Source organism: Vigna unguiculata, chromosome 5 (assembly GCF_037176805.1).
Source record: "Vigna unguiculata cultivar grain cowpea cultivar isolate G323 ecotype 2 chromosome 5, ASM3717680v1, whole genome shotgun sequence".
Lineage (NCBI taxonomy): Eukaryota > Viridiplantae > Streptophyta > Magnoliopsida > Fabales > Fabaceae > Vigna > Vigna unguiculata.
Window position 1 is genome coordinate 53,931,872 of NC_140796.1, and position 27,283 is coordinate 53,959,154.

Sequence of the window (27,283 nt, forward strand, 5' to 3'; positions counted from 1 at the left end):
ATAACAGCCACGGTTTAAGTTAAAATAAGCTATAATTTGGCCAAATTTTCTTCCACCCTATCTTCAGCCAACCCTACATTGTTTAATTGCATCTGCATGTGCAAAATTATCATTTGGTAATCTTTACAGCAGATTAGATTTTGTTCAAGACAATATTTAGCAATTTGTTTTTTTAGAGATATTTTTATTCTTTTTATTTTAATAGTGTATGAGTCTAACTAAATAGACCCTTAGCATGTTTAATAGGACTTATTACATAAAAAATTATAAAATGGTCTAGTCTACTAACAGATTTTTTTCTGTCTCTCGATTCACAATATACGGTTATTAATACACAAATATAGTGTTGATTAATTTTACTTTTGATAAAACTTATAAGGTTTTCATTCACTCAATTAAACGGTAAGAAAATCCAACACGCACAATTGAATATAGGTTCATGTTTTTTAACTCAGCCCGGTACAGTTCTTAATATAATTGGATTTTAATTTGTTTGAAGATGGGATTAAGTTCTTAAATGTTATAACCTTCCACGTACATATTTATAAATGACAACATTACGCGTAAAGTTGCAGATAAAATAAAGTATTTTTTATAATTTTTTTTTCCATTTTTAAAATAAAGTGTTGCAAAAGAAGTGTGAGTAAAATTGAGGTTAAATTTTCATTTTCTCTTAAAACCAAACCCACCTATGAACAACATTAAAAACAGTAGTAAAGGCTCATGCTAAATATTATGTTGGAATGAATTATCTCCAGTCCTATTTTCACAAAAAGACATTTTTATGTTGGATAAATAATATGTGAGTAAAATATATTATAATATAAAATAAGAATAAGAATTCTATAAAAAAAACCAAGTGATAAGATTAACAATCTCTTCTCTCTCTTTTTTGTACGGATGGAATCATCAGGGTGCATGCGGTTCAATCCGGTGTTGCACGAACCACAAGATCAAATGTCACGATATCTGCGACATCAGAAGCAGAAGGAACGAGGAACCGTTGATTTCGGAGGAACGATGGCGAGATATCGCTTCAAAATGTCCCATCATAATCGTACTGGTAATGATGCTTTGCCTTGTCCGTTGGATGAGAGAGAATTAATTCGAAGACTCAGTGGGTGCAGTCTTATCATGCGACTCACTCTCATCACATAGTTTAAGCAGTGTGATTCATTTATCTTTTTAGGATGAATAGCAGACCATTTTTTAGTTTTTTTTTAATATTTTAATTCACAAATCCCATAAATAAAATATGTTTAAGTATATAAATTTATTATGATTAAAACACATAAATTATTAAATTTAAAAAAAAGTTAAATATTGCTATAGTTAAACATTTATCAGATGTTAAGAGGTTACACTGAGTTGAGTTGAGTCCTTTGTAAAGGACAGATATTTTTGTTTAGGTTATTTTGTTTTTGGGGGTTTTTAGTTTCGGACAATCGTTTTCTGTCCTTGGAAGTCCTTTAATTTGAAGAACCGGATTCATGGAAACATATGTGTTAAGAATGCATTCCTGAATTGATTAAGAATAAATTGATGAGAGTGGTCCACACCACACCCAAGTGTGATCATGGGACAACAACATCTTAGCCTTTGAAGACAACAAAAAAGGTAAAATAAGTGTAAAGAGGAGATTGCTTCATTTGTATGTGTCACATGGTACATGTTGTAAATTCCTCCTCCTAAACCCATTCTATTCAATGCCAACCATTAATCGTGTCCATTCGACAAGGTATCTATTCATATTCTGCAAAACAAAAAACAAGGACACAAAATTAGCACCTACCTTATAAAAAGTTAAATCATTGGTCCGCATAAAAACCCAGCAACAACTTCAGTTGGGTTCAGTAAATATAATCATGTATGAACCAAATATGAATTTATTTACCGTGTCATTGCACTGTTTCTGATAATATCATATATATGAAAAAGGGAATCTGACAATAAGTGTTTGATTGAAGAAAAAGGGTAGAAAAAGTTAGCAGTGAGTGAGTGAGTGAGCTAGCTCATATATCAAAACCATCTTTTGAACCTCTCGTGTCTTGTAGTTGTCCACACAACGCGGCTTTCAATCTCGCTTTCATTACCTTTGCCACTTTACTTTGCTAGGTGGCTGCTTCATAGTTGGATATGAGTATGAACAAGTTCAGAATAATTATACATAAGCATTTGTTGTCAAAATAAATTTTGTAAGATGTTTGGTTTTGCATGCGTGAGAGGCTGGTGGTGGTGGTGGAGCATTCGATGAATTGGGAGAATGTGTTAATATTTTGTTGCACGTTTTGTAAGAAGAGTCTGCAAAGCATTTAAGTTTGATACATATCCTGAAGTTTGAGTTTGTGGCGTGGAGACCCCACCCTATACCCATTCCTTTTATCTAGTATTATATTACCATCATTGATAAGATCACTTATGATCCCCACTATTGCTAGTTTTTCCTACCTTCGACTCATTCCCACAACCTTTTTTTTGGGCTTTTCGTTTTCTCTTTCTTTCTCTTATTCTCCCTTTCATTGATTGCACCCATCACCCTGTCTTTTTGATACTTCTTAGTGTACTCACCTTTTTTGTTTGCTTTTATGTGAATAATTGCCTCATGCGCCGCTATAGTACCAGGAATGTGTGTGTGTGCATCATAACTAATGGGATCCACCTTCACACTACTCTTCTTCGTCTCTTTCTTCCTTGCAAGAAAAACACCCTTCACCTTTCAACTCCTCTCATCCTCTTCCATGCTAATTTCTTCGCTTAAACCCACCTACTCTATCTTATTGTACTGTATGGCCTATCAACATCTCCAGCTAGACAATCGGTCAGACGGCTCAAGGATAAGCGGCCGAAGGGTGGCCATTACAGGCAGACAATCCTTTGAGTTGTTGATGTGGCAATTTCTCCGGAGTGATTTAAGAGAACTCACGATCAAACGGTTTTCGCTCCGCTGTTCATTCTAGTAAAATGTTGTCGTTATAACACAATTGTGGGGATATCCGTCAGGACGCACGGCCCTCCGGTCGGGCGACTGCACCAAAACTAAATCAATAAGTTAAAAGTAAATTAAGGTAATACAAGTCAGTAATCAAGTTTAAAAAGTAATTTAGTCATGATTAAGAAAACCCTAATCACGGATCCATGTCAAAAACTATAAATAGGAGTACAAGGTAAGTTGGTGAGGACTTTTATTTCGCATTTATTACAGTATTAATCACTTATCCAAACAGACTTGAATTGACTTAAGCATCGGAACCTTATAGACAGGTACTCCGATCGTCCTGACAATCGAACGGGAAAGGAGAGAAGGAGAACGAAAGAGAGAAAGCTAGGTGAACGAACAAGAGAAAGGAGAGATTGAACAGTGAAAATTTGTACGAGGAGAATTTAAAGACAAATTGAATGTTGAAGATAGGTGTTTGATCCTTATACCCAAAACACTTATCCTACGGTTATTGTGTTCAAAGGATGTAGTTTGTATTGTTGCTTTGAAAGCCTCAGAAAGCAACTCTAATAGGTAAAACTGATGATAATAGTTGGTGATGAGAGGGAGAAGTAAGAAAGAAGGTGGTGGCTAAAGGTAAAAGCTATTAAATGAAAACAACGTATGAGTGAGTTGGTGTAGATGAAAGAGTGTTTTGTGAGTCAAGGTTCGTGGCTTGAAAATTGCTTTCCGTCCCAAAAAGATGATCTTCCACAATGGAAGACCAAAAATTGGTCTTCACCCAAATCAATTACTTTTTACCACGTACGATTGTTTTTAAAGTGGCCTAGCCTGCTTTGAATTTGATGATACTTATGTGTAGCTAAACGTGATTTGGTTCTAAATTAAGTCAATTAAGTCAATGTAAGATCAGGGAAACAAAGATTCTCTCTCTTCAATGTACATACATCCTTAACTTTTATTAATAATAGAATTGGTCATGTCATGATTGTGATTGTGTCTCTCCAATTAATGTTCTAATCATAATTTAGATGTAATAAAATGGACTCAAGATCCCATATAGGATCAGAATTATTTCTAGTTGTAGGTCATTGGTCGTTAGTCCATTATTTCTAATATTATCTAAACAAACAAACACGATATTCATGGACGATACTCTGTTTCTTCCCTTTACAATAATAAGGATTGAAACCAAATCAAATCACTTTGATTAGTAGAAAATACTGTTAAACTTATGTTTTTAAAATATAAAACAAATTTATACACAGATTAATTTGTAATCATTTTTTAAATAAATTATTTTAAATTTATTTACAAGTTAATTTTTAATTGGGACCGGCTAAAGTTATCTTAGTTGACATGAATTGAAGAAAAAAAATATTTTTCATACTAGGCCCAAAAACATAAAAGTTCAAAACTAACTTTAGATGCAAAATAACACGATCAACTTTAATAATAAAAAATACAGTTGATAATGTATCTTAAAAAACACGATCAACTTTAATAATAAAAAAAACTTTCGTGAATATTTAACAAACAATAATAATAACATTAAGCTTATGACATTAAAAGTTAGCCAAATCAATAGTGTCATACTTTAACAAAAATTAATTGAAAAAGTAATATAAAAGAAAGAGATATAAATTTGAGAACGTAACAAATTCTAAATTATTATATTTTAGTACAAAAATATTTTTATTAGAGATAGATTAATTGAATTAAAAATAAAATATTTTATATTAAAATAAGAGTAAAATTAATAATAAAGTATATACACTAAAAATAATTTTCAAAGAATTATAAAAAAATTCTTTATTAATAGTTATGAATTCAATTATCAGATAAAAAATTATATTAGGATTAAATATGTTTTTAGCCTATGGACTTTGACGTGAAACTAAAATTTGTATTTGTCTAAAACTTTGATACATTTTGGCTCTCAAACTTTAAAAAATGAATGTATATAGTTATTTCAACTCAATTACGTTAAATTTTGTTGACGTATCAAACATGTTTCGTATTACCATTTAAGTTAGTTACATGTTTGACGTGTTTTTACACTTCAAAGTCGGTTGAAAAACACATTTGACACATAAAAAAACATTTAACATAATTGGGTTAAAGTAATTATATTCATCAATTTTAAAGTTTAAGAATTAAAATTATCAAATTTATAATTATATAAAAATTTCAATTTTGTATCAAAGTTCAGAGATTAAAAACATATTTAATTTTTATATTATATAAATAAAATGATTATAAAGAAAATGTTTATTAATGGTTATGAATCCAACCATTAGATAAAATTTTAATATTATGTATAATAATGAATTGTTAAATATAATAAACTTTTAATTTATAAGTTAGTTTTAATCCAAAATTTTAAAACTTAAAATACTAAATTTTATTGGGATGACAATTTTGGACGTACATGCTCTAATGAAAAGTGTAACGCGAGCTAAGTATTATGACATGTTAATCTACTTAAACCCACCTCACATAACTTAGAGTATGAATATTTCATAAATTTGCCTTAAAATATATCCAGAACACACACACACATATATATATATATATATATAAATTGTGTAGTTTGCTTTTAATTAATTAATTTTTGTTAAATTTTTCATGAGTTCTCAATTTTGTTTTACAATTTTAGTTAGTTAAAATTGAGTTTTTTAATTATATACATGTGTTATGGAATTTTTTAACATACTTATATTTGAAAATTATAAATGTTACTTACTTTAAGAAAACGAACTAGTTTAACTTATTTTTACACACCAAATGTCATTAGATTGGATTATTTTCAATGATGCCAACTAATCAATTTGATTTTGTTAATTGGTTAATCACCAATCTGAATCAAAAGGACAGTAATTGATTTGGTTTCTTTTTTTTTTCATCTTTATGGTATGATTAAAAGTTCTTTTAACTTTTACAAAAGTATAATTTTTATTTCAGTACTCAAACCTATTTTACTTAACTGATGAAAAAATATAAAATTTTTGTTTTCACTTTTGTGACGACGTATCTATCATTTCCAAGTTTCTTGATATATGGTTATTCATGATGCAACTACAATTCTTATATATTTTAGGTTTAAGAATTATTATTGAGATACATACAATAATAACTATAGTAAATTATAAATATTAAATGACATAAATAATCTGTCACTGGAAAATAAAATACTTATGCTTGAATTTACATTAAGTTAAAAATTTATATAATAAATAAGATAATAAGTATAGATAAAAATTTAAAATTTGAAACTTCTCTTTTAATTTATATAAGTCTTCTGTTATTTATTTAATTGTTTAAATTGATCTTAGTTTTACAAAAATTAAATTGTAAGTTATTAGTCTTATTTATATTATATATAAAATATTCAAAAATATCTTTTATATTGAACAACGATCCGATCCGATATATTCAATCAATCTTTTATATAAAAACCCTTTAGACAACATTCTAGCATAATTCATGGTTGATATTTCACACCATGGAAAGATATAACAGAACAGTTTGATTTTCATTCTCATCAAAGATCAATCAAAAAGATGATATCATGTATCATCAATTCATCCTCCACAAAATCTTCATTTTAAACCTCATTAAATTTTCTATTGTTTCATACACACTAAACAATTACACTTCACACAAGATGTCATCATCATGCCTTCTTTAATTCATATTTAATGTAATGATACTGGGGTCATAAATGATGAACTATAATACTACAGAATCAAGTTACCATGTCGATCTTATCCACCATGTCGATCTTCACAGTGCTTTCCTTTGCAATCTGATGCCCTTTTTTTAAAACACTGACAAAATTCAAAAGTTTTATGCTTTATACATAGATACATTGTATAAATCATCAGGGTCTTCTATTTTCATAACTGATAAGAAAATGAGACGACCCAAAGGGGACCATTAGAACATAGGTAATATATATATATATATATATATATATATATATATATATATATATATATATATATATATATATATATATTATTTAGACAGAAAATTTTTCTGTCCCAAAGCAGTAGAAAGTGTTTTTGTGTTTTGTATTTTGTGATATGAAGGCATCGATCCTTTTGGAGAAGGGTACTTATGCTGAGAATGATTGCAATGAAACATTATGCGCCACTTTGATTTATGCAGCATAAAAGGCTAAAGTTATATTCTCATTTTGAGGGAAGCAAAGCTTAAAAGAATGAAGAAGAAGCATAACAATTCTACTACTGTCTAGAATCCTACTTGGTCAGCAATGCAAAAAGATGGTTCAAACTTACAACTCTTCAAATTCTACATAACTTGCACATGCGTGTCACAGTGTCACTGTATCACTATCTTTCAACTTTGCTTTTCAAGAGATGAAAAAGCACAAAAAATGAAACATGACTATCTCATGTAATTTTGTTCTTCGAGTGAAAGAAAAACACTTCGTCTCTGCATTTTTTTATGATGAATATTGCAGATTAACACATGTTGGCACCCCACTGAAAATTGAATACCTTTTTTTTCCTGCAATGGCCGTATCAGCTACTTCTTCAAAAGATTCTGCCTAGCTACAAATTGTATGGATTTTTTCGCCATAAGAAAATAGTTCCCTTTTTACTTTTCCAGAATGAAACAATTCTATTTTCTCGAGAATGAAATGATTTTTGAACTGATTCTCTCTTTTTACTCCTTTATATCAGTTGAATAGTGAAAGATTAGGATTAAATTATTCTTTTGTCGCTTTGTTAAGAAGTTTTATTTTGATTCTCAAATTTTTTGTTGTTTCAATTTGATTTTCATTTTAATACTGTCTAGTCAAATGTAAGAACTAAATTCAATAATTTTTAAGAAAATACGAAATTGAGACAAAGAAAAATTGTAGGACCAAACTGAGATTTCTTGACAAATAGAATGATCAAAAGAGTAATTTAACTTAAAAAAGTTACCATAGATATTTTTTCATGTTTAATTTTTACCGTTACTTTTATTTTATTTTTATCTTAGAAGTAAGAAACGTACATACAGAAAAAGACACAGTAGCTCTTTGTCTACGAAGAAGCTAGGTTTATAACGAATATATCCATTCATATTTTTTGAACTGTTTTATTCCTTAAAACTATTGTATAAATTACATAATTACTATAATTTAAAAGCATATAAAAATAAATCTGAAATTTAACTTCGATATGCATAATACTTTTTATATTTGGAAAATATTTACTTTCCTAAATATAAAAATAAATAAAAGAGACATGCATTGCGAAAAAGAGATTGCAAAAAGTAACCCCTTATATGTACAGTGAAGTAGACGTTTTCTCTACGTTTATGCTTCTCTCAACTAGGCTATCATCAGTTTTTTAATTTTTTTTAGATTAGGGTCTAAACTAAAGCCCATTAAAGTTTCATAAGCCTTTCCTTTTGGGTCTGGCCAGACAAAAAGACATCTAAAACAAAAAGACCAAAAAGAAAAGTTCCAACATTAGATTCTATTGTTCTCACAATTTTTTCTAAATGTTCTTGTAACATTTCATCAACCCTTTGATATTTACTTTTAGAGATAATAGTTTTAGGAGTAATATAATTATTAAAAAGATAAATAGTCTTTTATATATATTTATATATATATATATATATATATATATATATAAAATTTTAAATGATGCTTTTACATTCAACAAACTATTTAAATCTTAACATTAGATAATACATACTTTAACTTTATTTTACTTTTTCTATAACCTAATTTTTTACATAATTTAAATTTCAGGTAATATTTGTGTAATCAAATTGTTTTTATTATCATTTAAAATAATTACAAATTTTAGTAGAAATAACATTTCATACAAAATGGATAATTAAAACAATAATAAGAAAGTAGTAACATTAAACCAACGCTTTAAAAGGTGCAACATTAGTAGGTTTGGATACTCTAGGATTGTTGTTATTATTTTGAGAGTTAAAAAAAAGAGGATAAAAAGTAAATTCCATCTCAAAAAAGGATAAAATAATTTTGTTAAATCTATATAGTCTAGCTAAAATGTTTTACCAAAATAGACAAATGATTCAGTGTGTTATAATAGTTAATTATATATTAAAAGTAATTAAGTAGACAAAACATTTCTCTCCATTTTAGAAATAAATATCATACTTTATACCTAAAACTCATTAATTAAAAACATAGGCATTTTCGCATTGTATCTTTCTAAGACATTAGCATTGAATGGCCATTTCTCCAATTTCTCAGTTTCTCATTTTTCTAATTTTTTGTGCACATATCTTACAAATTACTCGTTTTTTATGTTTCAAAATAATTTTTTTTATTGTTTTTGGTGTTCCAAACCCTTTTTTTTTCTATCCCTTTGTTAACTCTTCATGATGATCATCCAAGAAAGTAGAATTGAAGTGCTTATGGTGGGCAGGATTTTGTGCATATTCATTAACACATTAATCATAAATATTATGTATTTAATTCTTTATATTGTGTAACAATTTGCTTCCTATTTTTATCTACCTTTAATTTGTCTATCATTATTGTTGTATCAGGATCATGTGATGAATATTTTTCATTGTAAGTATTTTTCATTATAACTTATAAAATAATTAAAAATTATTTTTCATTGTAAGTATTTTTAATTTTTAATTATTTTACGATAAATATTTTTTATTATAAGTATTTTTAATTTTTAATTATTTTATAAATTTACAAGATGAATATTTTTCATTATAAGTATTTTCAATTTTTAATTATTCATTAACTTTACAACATGAATATTATTTATTATAAGTATTTTTAATTTTTAATTATTTTATAAGTTTATAAGATGAATATTTTCCATTATAAGTATTTTTATTTTTAATTATTTTATAAGTTTATAAGTGAATATTTTTTATTTATAAGTATTTTTAATTTTTAATTATAAATGAATAAAAAATCATATGAATTTTATAAGATTAAAATTAATTTTAGAAGATTAAAAATTATAAATTAATAAATCATATTAATTTTATATAAGAATACAAATTGATTTTATTAATGATTATGTCTATTTGCTAAAATCTTACCGTTATACATACACATTAATATAAAACCACACTACTTTTTTTATTATTTTACCATTTTTTATACACAACATTACTATTGAGTTTTGTTGGTAGAAATTAGCAATTTACTAACACGATGTATTATATTATTTTTAACGCGCTGTATTATTTTTAATCAATGGAATTATTTTATATAATTACAAATCCTTTTTTTTCTTCAGTAACTTGCTCTATACTACTCTTAGTGTCCTTCTTTTATTCATTACGTTCTTTCCATAATAGATTTTAAAATTTATATTAATTTTAACTTTGTTTAAATAGATAACATACCCAAATAAAAAATATCAGTTCTAACAAAACATCAGAATAACAAAGAAGAACAATAAATGCTAAAAATATAAGATGCAGAATAACAAAGACTTATTGAACTTGAGATTATCTTAACCTTCTTTTATCTTGAAATTTGAGACATCTTTACCTTCTTTTATTTCCTCCCTCTCCTCTTTTATCTTGAAACTGGAGACATCTTGACGTTCTTTTATCCTCTTACCAGCGTCTAAGGATATAAATAGTTAAAACAATAAAAAATAAGAAACAACTCAACAAAACAAAAGAATCAACAAAAATCAAATGATACCTTTGTCATTTTTGGTATAAATGATTTTATATTCATCAATACTCTGTTCATGTGAGAGATCTTGTCCTGTTCTCTATCTGCTTTCGCAAGCTCTGCTTCAACATCAAGTTGATTTATTCTGACATTGTATTTCAATCTCTTAGAGAAGTCTTCCAATACCTTAGATTCGTATTCCAATCCCTTAGAGACTCGTTCCAATTTCTTGGAGAAGTCTTTCAATTCGTATCCCAATTGCTTAGAGATGTATTCCAAGTCCTGAGAGAGGTATTCCAACTCCTGGATTTCAATTCTATCAATCACTGAAGGCTGTTTGCCTTTCTTCTTTTCTTTTTCTTTTCTCTCCATATCGGAATTCTCTCCTGCACACAAAATTAACTAAAATATTCTGAAAAATTCTAATAAAGAGATTAGGAAACAGGTTAAGAAAGAAATGAAGAAATATACTTACTCAAATGCTTCCTCATAATTAAGCACAAGAAATGTTATCCAGAGCAAAAGAAAATGAGGATGACCATGATTATTTATAATGGAGAAAATTTTGAGTGTGTCAATTAGGTTTTTTATTTTCTTTTTTATGTCATGGGCCGCTGTTTATGCTTTTTTTTTTTTTTTCAATTTTTAACAAGTTCTATTCTGTTAGTAACTAATCAATTTTCCCATCAAATAATAACCAATTTTATTCATGATTATTTTTTGAATTAAATTTATCTCATATTTTGTAGTTTAATTCCCTTTACTATACTTCCTTTCATGGTGTTTTTTAAAGGTTTATCAAAATTCATTTGTTATTTTTAATGTCATTACATATATTTCTTTCCGTTTTTATGTTATTTGAATGTTGTATCTATATGTTACGATATTTTCTCTTTATATGTGTCCTGTGTACACTTTTTTTATAATTAAAAAATATATTTTTTTTAAGTTTAATCATACAAAAAATTTAAAAGATAAAATAATTTCTATTAATAAAAATAAAATCGATAGTAAAATGTGTACACTTAAAAATGGTTATTGACCATTTACTTTGTCTTTATATATGGTTAAAAATAATTATAAACAAAATTTCAAGGATAGTAATTTTTGTTAATAAGGATAAAGATAATAAAATGTGTACACAGTTATTGAACACTTACCAAAAACAATCACAGTTATTGAACACTTGCAGAAAACAATCACTTTTATATATTTTTATAGATAGGTATAGATAATTAATTGTTATTTTTATGTTGATCAAATTAGAGATATAATTAGAAAAAAGAAATGGAGATCTTAAATATTTTAAAATATCAAATTCAAAGTAATATTTTATTTGAAAAACAACTATTAAAAAAGAACCGCGAGAGCATTTAACAAAATTTCTTCTTATTCTTAATTCACAAAACACTTGTAAGACTTTATTTTAGGACATTAAATTCAGCAATGCGAAGAATAATAGTTAATACTTCAGTTCGATAAAATTATTTTTAATTTATTAAATATAATTGAACTCATATTAATTTAAAAATAGATTTTTAGTTTTTATTATTTTAACTGTATCTTAGAAATTAATATCAATCTCCCTTTTATATTTAAAATTGGTTTAAATACCGTTTTGTTTCAGTTTTAATATAATTTGTTTAGTTTGGTTTCTATTTTCCTAGATTATGTTCAAATTTTGTTCTTTATATTGACATTGTATAGATTGACAACCGCATAATGTATAGGATGATTTATATTAATTATGAAATAAGTTTATATTATTTTAATTAATTTTTTTAATTTAATATGGAGAAGAATAATTAATAATAACAAATAATTTACATATAATTGTAATTCAGTTCAATAAAATTAATTTTTATTTATTAGATATAAGTGAACCAACATTAATTTAAAAAATATATTTTTAGTTTTTATTATTTTAACCGTATCTTCAAAAACCAATACCAATCTCCCTTTGTATTTAAGATTTAAGGGGTTAAATATGTATTCACTTCCTAAATTTTTATGAAAAATTAGATTTTGTTGCCCTTCCAAATTTAAATACAGTTTGATTCTAAAATTTTAAAAATTAATAAATGCAATGTTAGTTAGCAAAAGTTTAAAATTTACTGATATAACAAATAACACTGTCATGTGTTTGTTTATGTATTGTCACTTGTTGATATTGTGTGTTAATGTGTTGACATTGTTGGGATTTTTATGCAGAGTTGTCCAAACTCATTGTCACACTCGTTGTTCGTTTTTCGTTTAAAGATCTTGGTTATCTCAACTATTTCTCAGGTGATTCCTTCCCCTGCAGGTCTGTTTCTTTCACAAAAGAAATATATCACTGATCTTCTACATAAATTAGGCATGGTAGATACGAAACCAACATCCAGTCCCCTAACTGCAAGTGCTCCATTACTCAAGTATTCGGGTAATCTCCTGCCTTCCCCAATTGAGTACCGAGCACTCTTAAAAGTCTTCAATACTTGAGTCCTTACACGCCCAGACATCGCCTTTAGCACCAATAAACTTGCATAAATCATGCAGCACCCAAGAACGACACATTGGTCTGCCCTCAAAAGAGTGCTCCGATATTTGGCGGGCTCTTGTGACAAAGGAGTCTTCATCTCGACAAATGCCCCTCTGACCTTTCATGCCTCGTCGGATGCAGAATATTGCTTAATATCTTTTTTGTTTAAATTAGTTTTTAGAAAATATTTCAGTTTTAGAGATATGTGTCAGTTTTAGAAATTTGTTATTATTTTAGATTAGGAGTGAGATATTCTAAATATTTTATACTTGATATTTGTTATATTTTGCTCTATATATAGAGTATATCAATAAAATATAAAAACATGTTCCTCCGTATAACATATCACATATATCTCTTATATCTCTCATATTATCAAAAGCCCTAAAAATCCCAACAACTTGTTGTATCTTGACAACACTCCTATCTCTTAGAGCTTCTGAAAACAACGTTCTCTTGCTCGATCATCGACAAAGATTGAGTATAAAGCCTCACTTGACATGACTAGTGAGCTACTTTGGGTCCTTTCCTTATTCACAGAACTTGGTCACACGCCAACAACCATTTTGGTTAAATATTGTGACAATCTTAGTACTACAAATCTAAGTGTTAATCATATCTTCCACTCTCGAATGAAACATATTGCCTTAGCCTATCACTTTGTCTGAGTTGTATCTCTCTTCCCAATCATACAACTTGTGGGAGGATATCAATAATAATAATTAGTTTTAAATTATTCAGATTTGTAAATTTGTTGGGCACCTAATTATAGGAGAATCAATAGGGAGTTGTTAATAATAACTAGTTTTAAATTATTCGTATTTGTAAATATGTTGGCCACTTGATTATAGGAGATTCAACATGGATTTGTTAACTTGATTCACTCCTAAACTAAGTGTGTTAGCTTGTATATTTATATTGACATAAACTAATGGCAAATTATCTGGACTGTGTTATGGTTATGGCTGTCGAAGTAAGCCTAACCCAATTCAACTCATTACGTATTGGTAGGTTAAGTAGATTAATTTACTGATTCATATAAAACTAAAATATATATTTTTAATCATTTTTTATATTCAAATTTGTGGGATTAAAACAATTTTTTCTAATTATTAAATTTGCAAAATATCAAAGATACTAAGAAATACAATGAAATCAGTTTTTTAATGAGTCGTTGACATGTCTTCACGAAGAGAAAGCAAAGACACTTATTATTAATGTTTCAATTGATTCTTGTTTGCAAGATTATTTAAAACTTTTGTTTGTCTAACACGATGTAAAGGTAGAATTTGATTATGTTTCCAATATACTGATTAAAAATTAACTGTTTAACTTTTCATAGTTTTTTATTTGCCAGACATGGCTATCTTAGCTTTTAAAAAATATCAAGTTAAAAGTAATATTTTAATTTAAAAACAACTATTGAAAAAGAACCGCGTATTTATCAAAATTTCTTCTTATTCTTAATTCATAAAACACTTATAAGACTTTATTCGAAGACATTAAATTCAGCCATATGAAGAAGAATAGTTAATAATAACAAACAGTATACAGTGAGAGTTATTCAGTTCGATAAAATTAATTTTAATTTATTAAATATAATTGAACTAATATTAATTTAAAAATATATTTTTAGTTTTTGTTATTTTAATTGTATGTTCAAAATCAATATCAATCTCACTTTATATTCAAAATTAATATCAATATCGATCTTCTAAGTTAAATTCAATTTCGTTGCTTTGTTGATACCGATTAAATTATGGATAATGATACAATGCCTCGTTTTTTTGACTCCCAAAGTTACCCGCCTACGTGGCAGTTAATATTTTAATATTTTTAAAGCAGACAGTAGCAGAAACGCGTGAGAGAAAGTGGAGTGAATGGTGAGGTTGTGATACACGCGCAAAAGAGGAAAAAGTTTGTGTTAGAAAAACAGAAGTTTGCTTTGCGGTTTATACTAAAGGCGAGAGTGCGGCGAGAGTGCGACGAGAGTGCGGATTGCTGCCATAGCTTCGTGCGTCGAATTGGAAGCCCTAATTTGAAGTGTTCTTGTTCTGCAAATCAAAGGGTATTGTGGTATGTTTTACTATCCTATTAGAAACACCTATTTTTGTGATGTTCTTCCGCAAATGAAACCATTATTTTTGTGATGTTTGAGCGGAAATGAAACTCCATTATCTTCTTCGATGATTGAAATGACATTTTGATGAGGTTTTCCCCAATATCGTGTTTTGTAGCATTTTGGTTTATTGTTATGAATGACTAACTTTGTTTCAAATGAATTGTAATATTGTATGATGTAGCTATGGGCTTTTGATCACTTCCTGTTTGTGAAGAGAAAGAGAGCAGTTATTGAATCCAAATTTCCAAGGTTGTTGCGTTGGATTGATTACAAAGTTGGAGATGTGTCCATAAGAAATAGTTTGAAAAATAATGTGGTACTTTTCTATTATTTTTTCCTGCATTGTTTGTGATTTAAGTTGTTTTTGCAATTTATTGATGTTGTTTGTTTTAAATTAAATTTCAGATTGTGCATGATCTTTGTCTTTCTAAGGAAGAAATATGCGAGTTAGTTGTGAAAGAAGCTTTATCAAAAGGTGATGATGAGCGTGACAAAAGTAAGAGGAAAGAGTGTGGTGGAATGAAAAAGAAGGAGCAGCTTATGGGTGTAATTGAGCAACAAGAACATGATATTCGTGAACTTGGTGGAGCGATAGCTAAATTGAAATCAACTTTGGCTGAGAGGGAAAATAGAACTAAAGATGAATTTGTTTGTCCTGTGAATTTGAATGAAGTGGATGTTCCAAGTGAAGCTGCAGAAGACAGAAATGCAACCAACAGTGATATGTACGTGCGTATGAGGAATGATCCACGGTTATGGTTGAAAAGTCGTTTAATCCAAACTCCGTTCGCAGTTTATAGTCGGAAGAAGAAAACGATACTGAAGTAGTTGTTGGAGTATGAGCAATATATATGTATTTTGTTTTGTTTGATGGAAATGAAATATCATTTTCATTTGTTTAATTATAACAAGACATGTAATTGAAACCTATGAAACATTAAGTTGTGTAGAATTGTATTTGTTGTGTTTTTGTTGTGTTATGGTGCAATTAATAAATAATGACTTTTCTAAAGTGTTTTTGGTGTTATGTACTGCATGTACAAAAAGTTCAACGTAAAAAGGCAGTTATGGAAACACAAAAGGATAGTTAATTCGAGACGCAGAAAAGTTCTTTTTTAAGTGAATCTTGAATTCCAATTACTTATTTAGGTGGTTTGGTGATGATTCATGGTGATGGAATTACTTGGATGATCATTCGATTGTGTCGAAAGCATATTTGAAGTAATAATACATTGTAAAATGAGTTGCAGTACTGCATGTACAAAAAGTTCAACGTAAAAATGCAGTTATGGAAACACAAAAGGACAGTTAATTCAAGACGCAGAAAAGTTCATTTTTAAGTGAATCTTGAATTCCAATTACTTATTTAGGTGGTTTGGTGATGATTCATGGTGATGGAATTACTTGGATGACCATTCGATTGTGTCGAAAGCATATTTGAAGTAATAATACATTGTAAAATGAGTTGCAGTACTGCATGTACAAAAAGTTCAACGCAAAAAGGCAATTATGGAAACACAAAAGGACAGTTAATTCGAGACGCAGAAAAGTTCGTTTTTAAGTGAATCTTGAATTCCAATTACTTATTTAGGTGGTTTGTTGATGATTCATGGTGATAGAATTACTTGGATGACCATTCGATTGTGTCGAAAGCATATTTGAAGTAATAATACATTGTAAAATGAGTTGCAGTACTGCATGATTCATCAACAACCTATCAAAATTTATTAATAATACAATAAGGAATCACAACAAAAGAAATTCAACAAAAAATACACTTCACAAATCAAGGAATCATAAATTACTTCACAAATACAACAACCTTCTATGACAGGAATGAAAAATAAACTTCAGATATCTAATTCGAGAAATTACTTCATACGGCTAATTACTTCATATGACGGGAATCAACAATCCAACAAACGCATCATCAACAAATTGTCATATTACAAAACAATATAACACAAAATAAACTAATTTAAATTTTGAACTTCCAAACACATACTTGGATAACCTCACAGACGAAATTAACAGAGTGCATTATAGGGTATTTCCACTTCAAAACACATTCATGTGTGCGAGGGACATATGGATCATCCCAACCCTGACAAAACCATCAATATTAACAATGGACGACAAGATAAACCAAAACAACCCTATACGCACATTTTGGGGTTTCATTGCATTTATCAATTGTAATGGCAAAATGGCAGAACATGCTAAACCCCGTTCAACCCAACATTAATAATGTACCAGCAGCCAAGTTAAAAAAACCACATTAAATCTTCGAATAGAGGTTTTCCACGACACCAACCTTTATGGAACGATAGCTTTTTTGGGAAGACAAAGCCTTGCGATTGAAATGCCTTTCTGCGTCTCTGCTCGAAGAAGAAAGTTGACGAGAAGAAGAAAGTTGAGGGGAAGAAACGAGGGAAAATAGAATGCTCAATGTGTTTTTTTAAAAAGTTTGTCCAATCAAAGCGCGTGCACTTCACGCTAACTTTCCCAAACCGCTGCCTCCATTTCCCGTCTGCTTTAAAAATATTAAAATATTAACTGCCACGTAGGCGGGTAACTTTGGGGTCAAAAAAACGGGATATTGTATCATTATCCTTAAATTATAAGGACAGAATATAAATTGGAATAACAAGTATCAGAATGCCAAAAAAGTATAGAATATAAGGACAGAATATAAAGTATAGAAAGGGATAAGTCGTACTTCTAAACTTTTTATATTCATTTTTTTAAAAGAATTTAAAACAATTAAATATAGTAGCACATTATTTTTAATTAGCCTAAATAAGCCTTTTATTTCATTTCCATAGATACGTGATATTATATTAATTTTCATAGATACGTGATATTATATTAGTAGTTTATGATATTATAATATTGTTATGGATACGTGATATTATATTAGTACTTTATGATATTATAATATTATTACGTTAGTATATAAAATAAATTTATATTTATTAAAATAAAAATAAAATAAAAAATAATTATTAATAAATAAAAGAAAAAAAAAATAAAATAATTTTATAGAAAATATGTAGTAATCTTTATGAAAATAAATAATTATATAATAAAAGATATATTAAGAATAAATAACTATGAATACAAAACGAGAAAATTTTTTTATATATAAGAAAAAGTAAATAATTATAAACACACAAAACGGATCTCTCAAATGTAAATTTATATTTATTAAAAATAAAATAAAAAAAATAAAAAAAATAATTATTAATAAATAAAAGAATGAAGATAATTATTAGAATAATTTTATAAAAAACATATAAAAATAACTGTTAAATTTTAGAAAATAAATAAAAAATTATATTGTAAAAAATATATTAGAAATAAATAATTATAAAAAAAATCTCTACGTATAGATATAGATATATTTAACATTGTCTTATATTTATTTATTTTTTAATATCAATTTTTAAATAAATTTGAAAATAAGAAAAGGAAGACAAAGTGAAGTTCTGCATCCTTCACAACATTACAATAAAGTCGTTCACCCCACCTATTTCCTAATCAACCCCTCACAACTTACAATAGACCAACCTTTGAAGTTCGTGTCTAGTCGGGAAAAAAAAAACATTTCAAGAAAATTGAAGATTTTGAAATCGAGCTTAGGCAAAACCATCTAAGGACATGCACAGATTTTCGAAGCTTTTCTTCAGAAAACATGGTTTGGTCCCCTTCCTAACAAGAAAAATACTTGGTAATCACACCCGGGAACACGTCCCATTTTTTTCTGTACTACTTCTGAGCTAAGTTCTTCCCAAACCTCTTCACAGTTACCCGAACATTGCAATTCTAAAAGGTCAACGTTTGACAGCAACACCAACAATGGCTTAACAAACCAATTTGGCCTCATTCGCCTGCAAGAGATTTCAGTAAACCACGCAACCGATCAAAGTCATGATGAGTTTGATTCTGATGTGGAAAAGGTTTATAGAATATTACGAAAGTACCATTCCAGGGTTCCCAAATTGGAACTTGCTCTCAAAGAATCTGGAGTTGTTGTGAGGCCCGGATTGACTGAGCGTGTGTTGAATCGATGTGGTGATGCCGGGGATTTGGCGTATAGGTTCTATTCCTGGGCCTCTAAGCAATCTGGTCATCGACATGATGAGGATGCATACAAGGCAATGATTAAGATTTTGGGTAGGATGCGTCAGTTTGGTGCTGTTTGGGCATTGATTTGAGGAAATGAGGCTGGAGAATCCTGAGTTGATTACGCAGCAAGTGTTTGTTATTTTGATGAGAAGGTTTGCCTCCTCAAGGATGGTTCAGAAGGCGGTTGAAGTGTTTGATGAGATGCCTAAGTACGGGTGTGAACCGGATGAATATGTTTTTGGGTGTTTGTTGGATGCTTTATGCAAGAATGGAAGTGTTAAAGAGGCAGCTTCGCTGTTTGAGGACACAAGGTATCGGTGGAAACCGAGTGTGCAGCATTTCTTCATTGTTGTATGGTTGGTGTAAGGAAGGGAATGTTATGGAGGCCAAGCATGTGTTGGTTCAGATGAAAGAAGCGGGCATTGAGCCAGATATTGTGGTTTATAATAGCTTACTCGGTGGTTATGCTCAGGCCGGGAAAATGGGGGATTCTTATGATCTTTTGAAAGAGATGAGGAGGAAGGGTTGTGAACCAAATGCAACGTCCTACACAGTTTTGATCCAGTCACTTCGTAAACATGGAAGGTTGGAGGAGGCTACGCGGGTATTTGTTGAGATGCAGAGAAGTGGTTGTCAGGCCGATGTTGTCACATATTCCACATTAATCAGTGCATTTTGTAAGTGGGGAAAAATAAAAAGAGGGTATGAGCTTTTGGATGAGATGATACAGCAAGGGCATTCACCAAATCAGATTATTTATCAGCATATCATGGTGGCCCATGAGAAGAAGGAGGAGTTGGAAGAATGCAAGGAACTGGTGAATGAGATGCAGAAGATTGGTTGTCCTCCGGATCTTAGCATCTATAATACAGTTATTAGGTTGGCTTGCAAGTTGGGAGAGGTCAAGGAAGGTGTTCGGCTTTCGAATGAAATGGAACCCAATGGGCTCAGTCCTGGCATTGACACCTTTGTCATCATGATTAATGGTTTTCTTGAGCAAGGGTGCCTGGTTTAAGCATGTCAGTATTTTAAAGAGATGGTTGGAAGAGGGCTTTTTACTGCTTCTCAATATGGTACCCTGAAGGATCTGATGAATTCTCTTCTAAGAGCTGAGAGGCTTGAAATGGCCAAAGATGCTTGGGATTGTATCACAAGTTCTAAAGGGTGTCAGCTAAATGTGAATGCATGGACAATCTGGATTCATGCACTCTTTTCAAAAGGACATGTGAAAGAGGCTTGTTCGTTCTGTATAGACATGATGGATAAGGATTGTTAGGAACAAGGCAATAAAGGAAAGAATAAAGGAGAGAAAAATAGACACAGAGAATTTAACATGGTTCGACTACAATGTGTATGCCTACGTCCACGACTACACTAGGAAGTATTTGTATTTTGTATCTTAAAGCTTTACACAGAGTCTCTTATATAGTAAAATAGAGAACCACATCTCACTATTCTAAGCGATGTGGGACTAAATCAAGCACCATAATTCTAACAATTCTCCCACTTGGGGTTTGATTTACATTACCACCTAGTGTAGTGCCTTCATCATCAATTTTCTCGAAGGCCAGTTGAGGCAATGCAAAGCCTCAACTTAGTTGTTGTGACAGTCTTGGTCAACATATCAGTTGGATTCTCTACACCTGGAATCTTCAACAAAATCAAATCTCCATCATTTATCAAGTTTCTGATAAAATGATATTTCAATTCAATATGTTTGCATCTGGAGTGAAGAATTGGATTTTTAGCAAGACAAATGGCACTTTGACTGTCACTGAACAATGAAGGTTCATCTTGCCCTTTTCCTAATTCTTTTAGAAGATTCTTCAACCATATCATCTCTTTTGCTGTTTCTGAGATAGCTATATATTCAGCTTCAGTGGTTGAAAGGGAGACTCTTCCTTGAAGTTTGGACTTCCAACTGATAGCTGTGCCACCCAACGTAAAAATATAACCTGTTGTGCTCTTTCTACCATCCAAATCACCTCCCAAATCTGCATCAGAAAACCCCTGTAAAGTGATATTACTTCTTTTAAAGGACAAATGCATTTTTGAAGTGCCCTTCAAATATCTCAATATCCACTTCACGCCTTCCCAATGCTCCTTTCCGGGATTGGATAGAAACCTGCTCACAACTCCCACTGCATGTGCTATATCAGGTCTGGTGCAAACCATAGCATACATCAAGCTCCCTACTGCAGATGCATATGGCACTTTAGACATGTGATTTTCTTCTTCCTCTGTCTGAGAAGATTGCCTTTTTGAGAACTTTAAGTGAGTTCCCAAAGGTGTATTTCTGGTTTTAGCATTTCCAACATTGAACCTGCTAAGCAATTTTCCAATATATTTTTCCTGAGATAAATTTAGAATACCTTTAGATCTATCCCTAAAAATTCTCATACCAAGAATTTGCTTGGCTGGACCAAGATCCTTCATTTCAAAATTTTCTGATAATTGTTTCTTCAACCTGTCAATTTCTGTCATATTAGCACCAGCAATCAACATGTCATCAACATACAAGGCAAGAATGATATAACTATCAACATATTTCTTCACATAACAACAATGATCTTCTTCACATCTGTGAAATCCTGAGTTTCTCATAAACTCATTAAACTTCTTATACCATTGTCGCGGTGCTTGTTTCAACCCATACAAACTTTTATGAAGCTTGCATACAAGATTCTCTTTGCCTTGTACTTCAAAACCTTTTGGTTGTGCCATAAAGATTTCTTTCTCAAGATCTCCATGTAGGAATGCAGTTTTCACATCTAACTGCTCCAGATGAAGATTTTCTGCAACTACTATACTCAAGATAACTCTGATGGTAGTCATCTTGGCAACAGGAGAGAAAATTTCTGTGAAGTCAATTCCTTGTCTCTGTTGGAACCCTTTCACTACGAGTTTGGCCTTATATCGTTTGCTGCCATCTGGTTCTTCTTTTAACCGATAGACCCACCTGTTTTGCAAAACATTCTTTCCTTCTGGAAGCTTGGTTAAAGACCATGTCTTATTCTTCTGAAGAGACTTTATCTCATCTTCCATTGCTAGCTCCCACTTAATAGATTCACCTTCCTGCATAGCCTCAGCAAAATGCTCTGGCTCACCAGCATCAGTCAACAACAAGTAATGCAATGAAGGGGAGTACCTTTGTGGTGCTACAATGGTTCTGCTAGACCTTCTAGTCGGTAATTCAGGAGTTACTGACTCTACTATCTGTTCAGGTTCTGACCCAAACTCTGACTCGGGCTCTGACTCAGGCTCTACTTCTGTATTTTGCCTTCTGTTGGCTACATCACTTTCTGAAACTTCTTCTAATGATACCTGCTCTGGCCTTTTATTTGCATTTGCAAATTCTGCAGTCCTGTCCTTATAGAACATGTTTTCATTAAAAGTAACATTTCTACTTCTGATAATTTTCTTGTTTTGGTCATCCCAAAACCTGTAGCCATACATGTCAGATCCATAGCCAATGAAATAACATCGCTTTGCCTTAGGGTCCAATTTATCTCTACTATTAGAGTTCAACAAAATATATGAAGCACAACCAAAAACTTTCAGATGTGAAAGGTTTACCTCATTTCCAGACCATACTTCTTCAGGTAACTGATAGCCTAAAGAAACTGATGGTCCTCTGTTTATGAGATAGGCTGCTGTGCTTATTGCATCTGCCCAAAATACCTTGGGTAATCCTGACTGGATTCTCATACATCTTGCTTTCTCATTCAAGGTTCTATTCATTCTTTCTGCCACACCGTTTTGTTCTGGTGTTCCTGGAACCGTCTTGATCATTCTGATCCCATTCTCTGAACAAAACTCCTTGAATTGATTACTGTCATATTCTCCACCATTATCAGACTTCAAACATTTAATCTTTAAACCTGTTTCCACCTTTTAAACACAGAAAACACATCAGATTTATTTTTAAGAAAATAAACCCATACCTTTCTTGTAGAGTCATCAATGAAGGTTACGTAATACTGTGAACCTCCAAGAGATTTCACTGGAGCTGGCCCCCAAACATCTGTATGCACTAGTGCTAGTCTTTCAACTTTAGACGACTTACTTGTTTTGGAGAAGCTAACCTTTTTCTGCTTTCCAAAGATACAATGTTCGCAAGGTCCAACGTCAACATGCTTCAAGTTAGGTATTTTACCTTTTGAGACCATGAGCTTCATTCCTTTCTCACTCATATGCCCAAGTCTCTGATGCCACAAAGAGGAACTGTTGCCAACTTCTGCAACTGATATCATATCCTCATCTGCAATCATGTAAAGAGATCCTCGCTTCTTTCCACGAGCAACAACAAGATTACCTTTCATTATTTTCCAGTGTCCATCTCCAAAGGTGGTGTAATGCCTCTCATCATCCAACTGCCCTATAGATATTAAGTTTCTCTTTAAGGCTGGAATATGTCTGACATTCTTCAAAGTCCACACACTTCCATTAGAGGTTCTGATATTGATATCACCTCTTCCTATAATATCAAGAGATTTTCCATCTGCAAGGTAGACCTTCCCAAACTTTCCTGGAACATAGTTAGATAATAGTTCTAAAGAAGGTGTAGTATGAAATGACACACCTGAGTCCATAATCCATGAATCAATAGAACTATCTAGACTACATAATAGTGCATCTTCAATTTCATCAGTTGCTGCATTTGTTGATTGATCACTATCTTGCCTCTTGTTGTTGTTCTTCCTTGGAGCCCTACATTGATTTGTAAAGTGACCCCTTTTCTGACAATTCCAACAAGTGATATCATTCCGGTATTTTGGTTTTGATTTCTCTCTAGACTTTGATCTGCCTCGGCCTTGATTACGACCTTTCTGGCTACTTCTTCCTCTAGTTTCAGTACTCAATGCTGAACCGGAACTAGAACTGGAAGATTCCCCTGAACTTTTCCTGCGAACATCTTCGCTTAAGATCAGGTCACGGATGTTATCAAGCTTCAACTTACTATTACTTGCAGAATTACTAACTGCAGTAACAGTTGCACTCCAACTTTCCGGAAGAGATGATAATAAAATTAATGCTTTCACCTCATCATCAAATGTTATCTGCACTGATGTCAACTGCGCAATAATTGTATTGAATTCACTAATATGATTAGTAATCGAGTTACCTTCACCCATTTTTAGGTTGACTAGTCTGCGAATCAAATACACTTTATTGGCTGCAGATGGCTTCTCATACATATTTGACAATGCCTTCATCAAATCTACGGTTGTGTTCTCGTTCATGATGTTGAACGCAACATTCTTGGCTAATGTCATCCCGAACTTGGTGGTTAAACTCTACTGCGGTGACGATACTGTAGGGGAGGTCCTGCGGAAAAATAGCTCGGCGCCAGGATGATAAAAAGCTTAACACCTCTCATTCTTATTACTTTTTCAATTTGAAAAAGTAATAAGAATGAAAAAGGAAAAGGTCGTCTTATTCAAAACCCCAATTATGAAATCCCTTATCTCCCACTTCACACCTCAGAACGCACCGTTCTTATAGAGCGAGAGACGCTTTCACATCTTCTTAGGCTGGGGAGAGGAAAGGTTCCCTTTTTTTAGGATACTTATCTGCATCTTCCAGAACCCGAAGTCACTGCCATCAAACTTCTCAATCCTCACCTTCCCTTCTTCCAGAACCCGAAGTCACTGCCATCAAACTTCTCAACTTCTCAATCCTCACCTTCCCTTCTTCCAAGAGCATACTAAGAAAAATGGCTCTGATACCACTTGTTAGGTTTTACAGAGGGGTTTCACTGGAAAGAACGACACCAATGAGATCTGAGCCTAACCACATAAGACACTGACACCACTCTCAACCCAAAACCTTAAGGCAATAGGTTTATGGGTCTTGATCCTTATATAATGCTCTACTTTCTCATTTCTGGTCAATGTGGGACTTAGACTCACACTTGGATTCCTAACAAGGATTTAATGCCACATCCATATACTTTTGTAGAACTTATGTGTGGTTTGAGGAAATTATATAACAGGCGGTTCGCGGCAGAGATCTCGGAGAAGGTAAGGAAAATGGCAGCTGATAGGCAGATCAGTTATGAGATGTATAAGCGGAGAGGAGATAGGAAAAGGAGAAAAACGATGGGAGGAAGAGGAGAGCTAGACAACGCCAATGGGGTGGAGGCCGTCACAAATTATAATTTTCACCGGTGAAGTTTGACGTAAAATATGTAGGAATCCAGAGGAGTGTGATCTTTTGCAAGAATTTGATCAGGAAATTCAATTGAAAGGAAACTAAATGATTTTCTTTACATTCAATTCATTAGAGAAGCTGCTTTTTCTCTCCTGTATCAATACTATCAGAATTTGAGAACTTGAGATAATGTGAGAGGAAAGGAAATAGAGATTGAAAAGGAATTCTGAATCTGAAATTCTATTCTACTGGTTGACTCTAATATGAATATGTTTTACGAAAATGTGATACTTGTTTCAAGAACCTTCATTTACACAATCAGCCACGGGAAGTATTTTATTTTATTTTTTTCAAAGTTGTTAGTTCAACAAGATTATGTTTTGTCTTCATTTTCCATTTCTTCACTTAGGGGTCAAGTCTACATGTGCATATTTTAGGTACATATTGTGAAATTGAATGCTATTTTTTTAGGGATATCTTCTGGACCAGGTTATCCGTTTGGTGGCAGGCAACATGACGGTACAGATGGCTTCTGGATAACTTTTTTTCTGTATCATGTCTCCCTGGAATTTTGTTATCTAAACCTTGTAGACCCCTTTTTCATCTGGTTTTATTTTTTAAAACAAAAAGGTTACTGTAATAATTGATGATCATGCTAACTTTATTCACTGCTATTCCAGTGCTATAGTGACTGCGAAGTTATCAGGCATTTCAATTCCATTAGTGGAAAAGGAGGAGATAGCTCAAAGGATAGCAATTTGGGCAATATACTTTCTTTTCTCGATGGGGTTTGAGAACTCCACAAAGGATCCAATGTTCAGAAGACAAGATCCTTTCACGGGATCATTCCTTCATAATACGAGGATATTGCATTATGCAGTTCTGGTTCTTTAAGTTCAGAGTTTCGCTGTGATCTGGAGTCAGAATTAATTGCAATACCCTGATGTGTTATACTCCCCTCACTCACGCTGTTGATAACTCTTCGGTTCATTGAAGTTTTAAACTTAGGTTATGCCTAGTTTAGGCGAAAGACATTGTAAAATTAGGTGAAAAATTAAAATGTAGTTTTCGATAGAACATAAGTTCTACCTATAATCATTTTATGTATCTATTTTCGCCTTTAAGCAGGATGAAATAATGTGAAAATATTTTTCTTCTTGATTATTCAGATATATGTACCACTCCATTTAATTGAATTTGATAAAAACCATGATAATTAACAAGTGAAAATAAATTTTATATATTATATCACTCTTTTCATTCCAAAATTATTTCTGATAAAGGTTTAATTTAGTTATCTTAACTGAAATGAAATTTAAAATTTGTAAAATAACAATAATTTTAGAATAAAGATAAAATATCAAAACATCAATGAACGAAGATATTGGATTTTCAATATACTAAATCAATTATAAATGTCAAGTGTTAATTAATATTTATGAATGGAATATATATTTTCTGAGCTCTGACGTGCTAGTGTGGGATCCAAGTAATATTTATAGCAGCAAACACTTTGTCTTGTGTCCATGTGCGACACTGTCCTAGACTGCACTTTTTATGTCTTCCGAGAGTGTCTATTCTCTACAGCCATCACTACGATACTCCTATCTTTGCATCCAATCATTCTTCATTCCTTCACTCTAATCACCACACTTCGCTAATTCCCACTTCCTATCTGAATGTCCACCTCTCTTCAATGCAACTCAGAAGCAGCAAATAACTCTTTTGTGTCGGTTGCAGCTAGTCAACGGCTAGTTC

At 31.1% G+C, this 27,283-nt stretch overlaps 1 protein-coding gene and 1 pseudogene across 1 annotated transcript; one reads left to right on the plus strand and one right to left on the minus strand.

The window, feature by feature from the left end:
• Positions 1-10,326: 10,326 nt before the first annotated feature.
• Positions 10,327-11,175, minus strand: LOC114186105 (uncharacterized). The gene is made up of 3 exons (XM_028074127.2): positions 11,077-11,175; positions 10,629-10,987; positions 10,327-10,547 (listed from the first exon to the last, which is right to left on the minus strand). The coding sequence occupies exons 1-3, from the start codon at positions 11,090-11,092 to the stop codon at positions 10,530-10,532; spliced, it is 393 nt and encodes a 130-aa protein (XP_027929928.2). The 5' UTR covers positions 11,093-11,175; the 3' UTR covers positions 10,327-10,529.
• A 7,628-nt stretch (positions 11,176-18,803) lies between these two features.
• LOC114184496 (putative pentatricopeptide repeat-containing protein At5g65820) lies at positions 18,804-26,689 on the plus strand (annotated as a pseudogene).
• Positions 26,690-27,283: the final 594 nt, after the last annotated feature.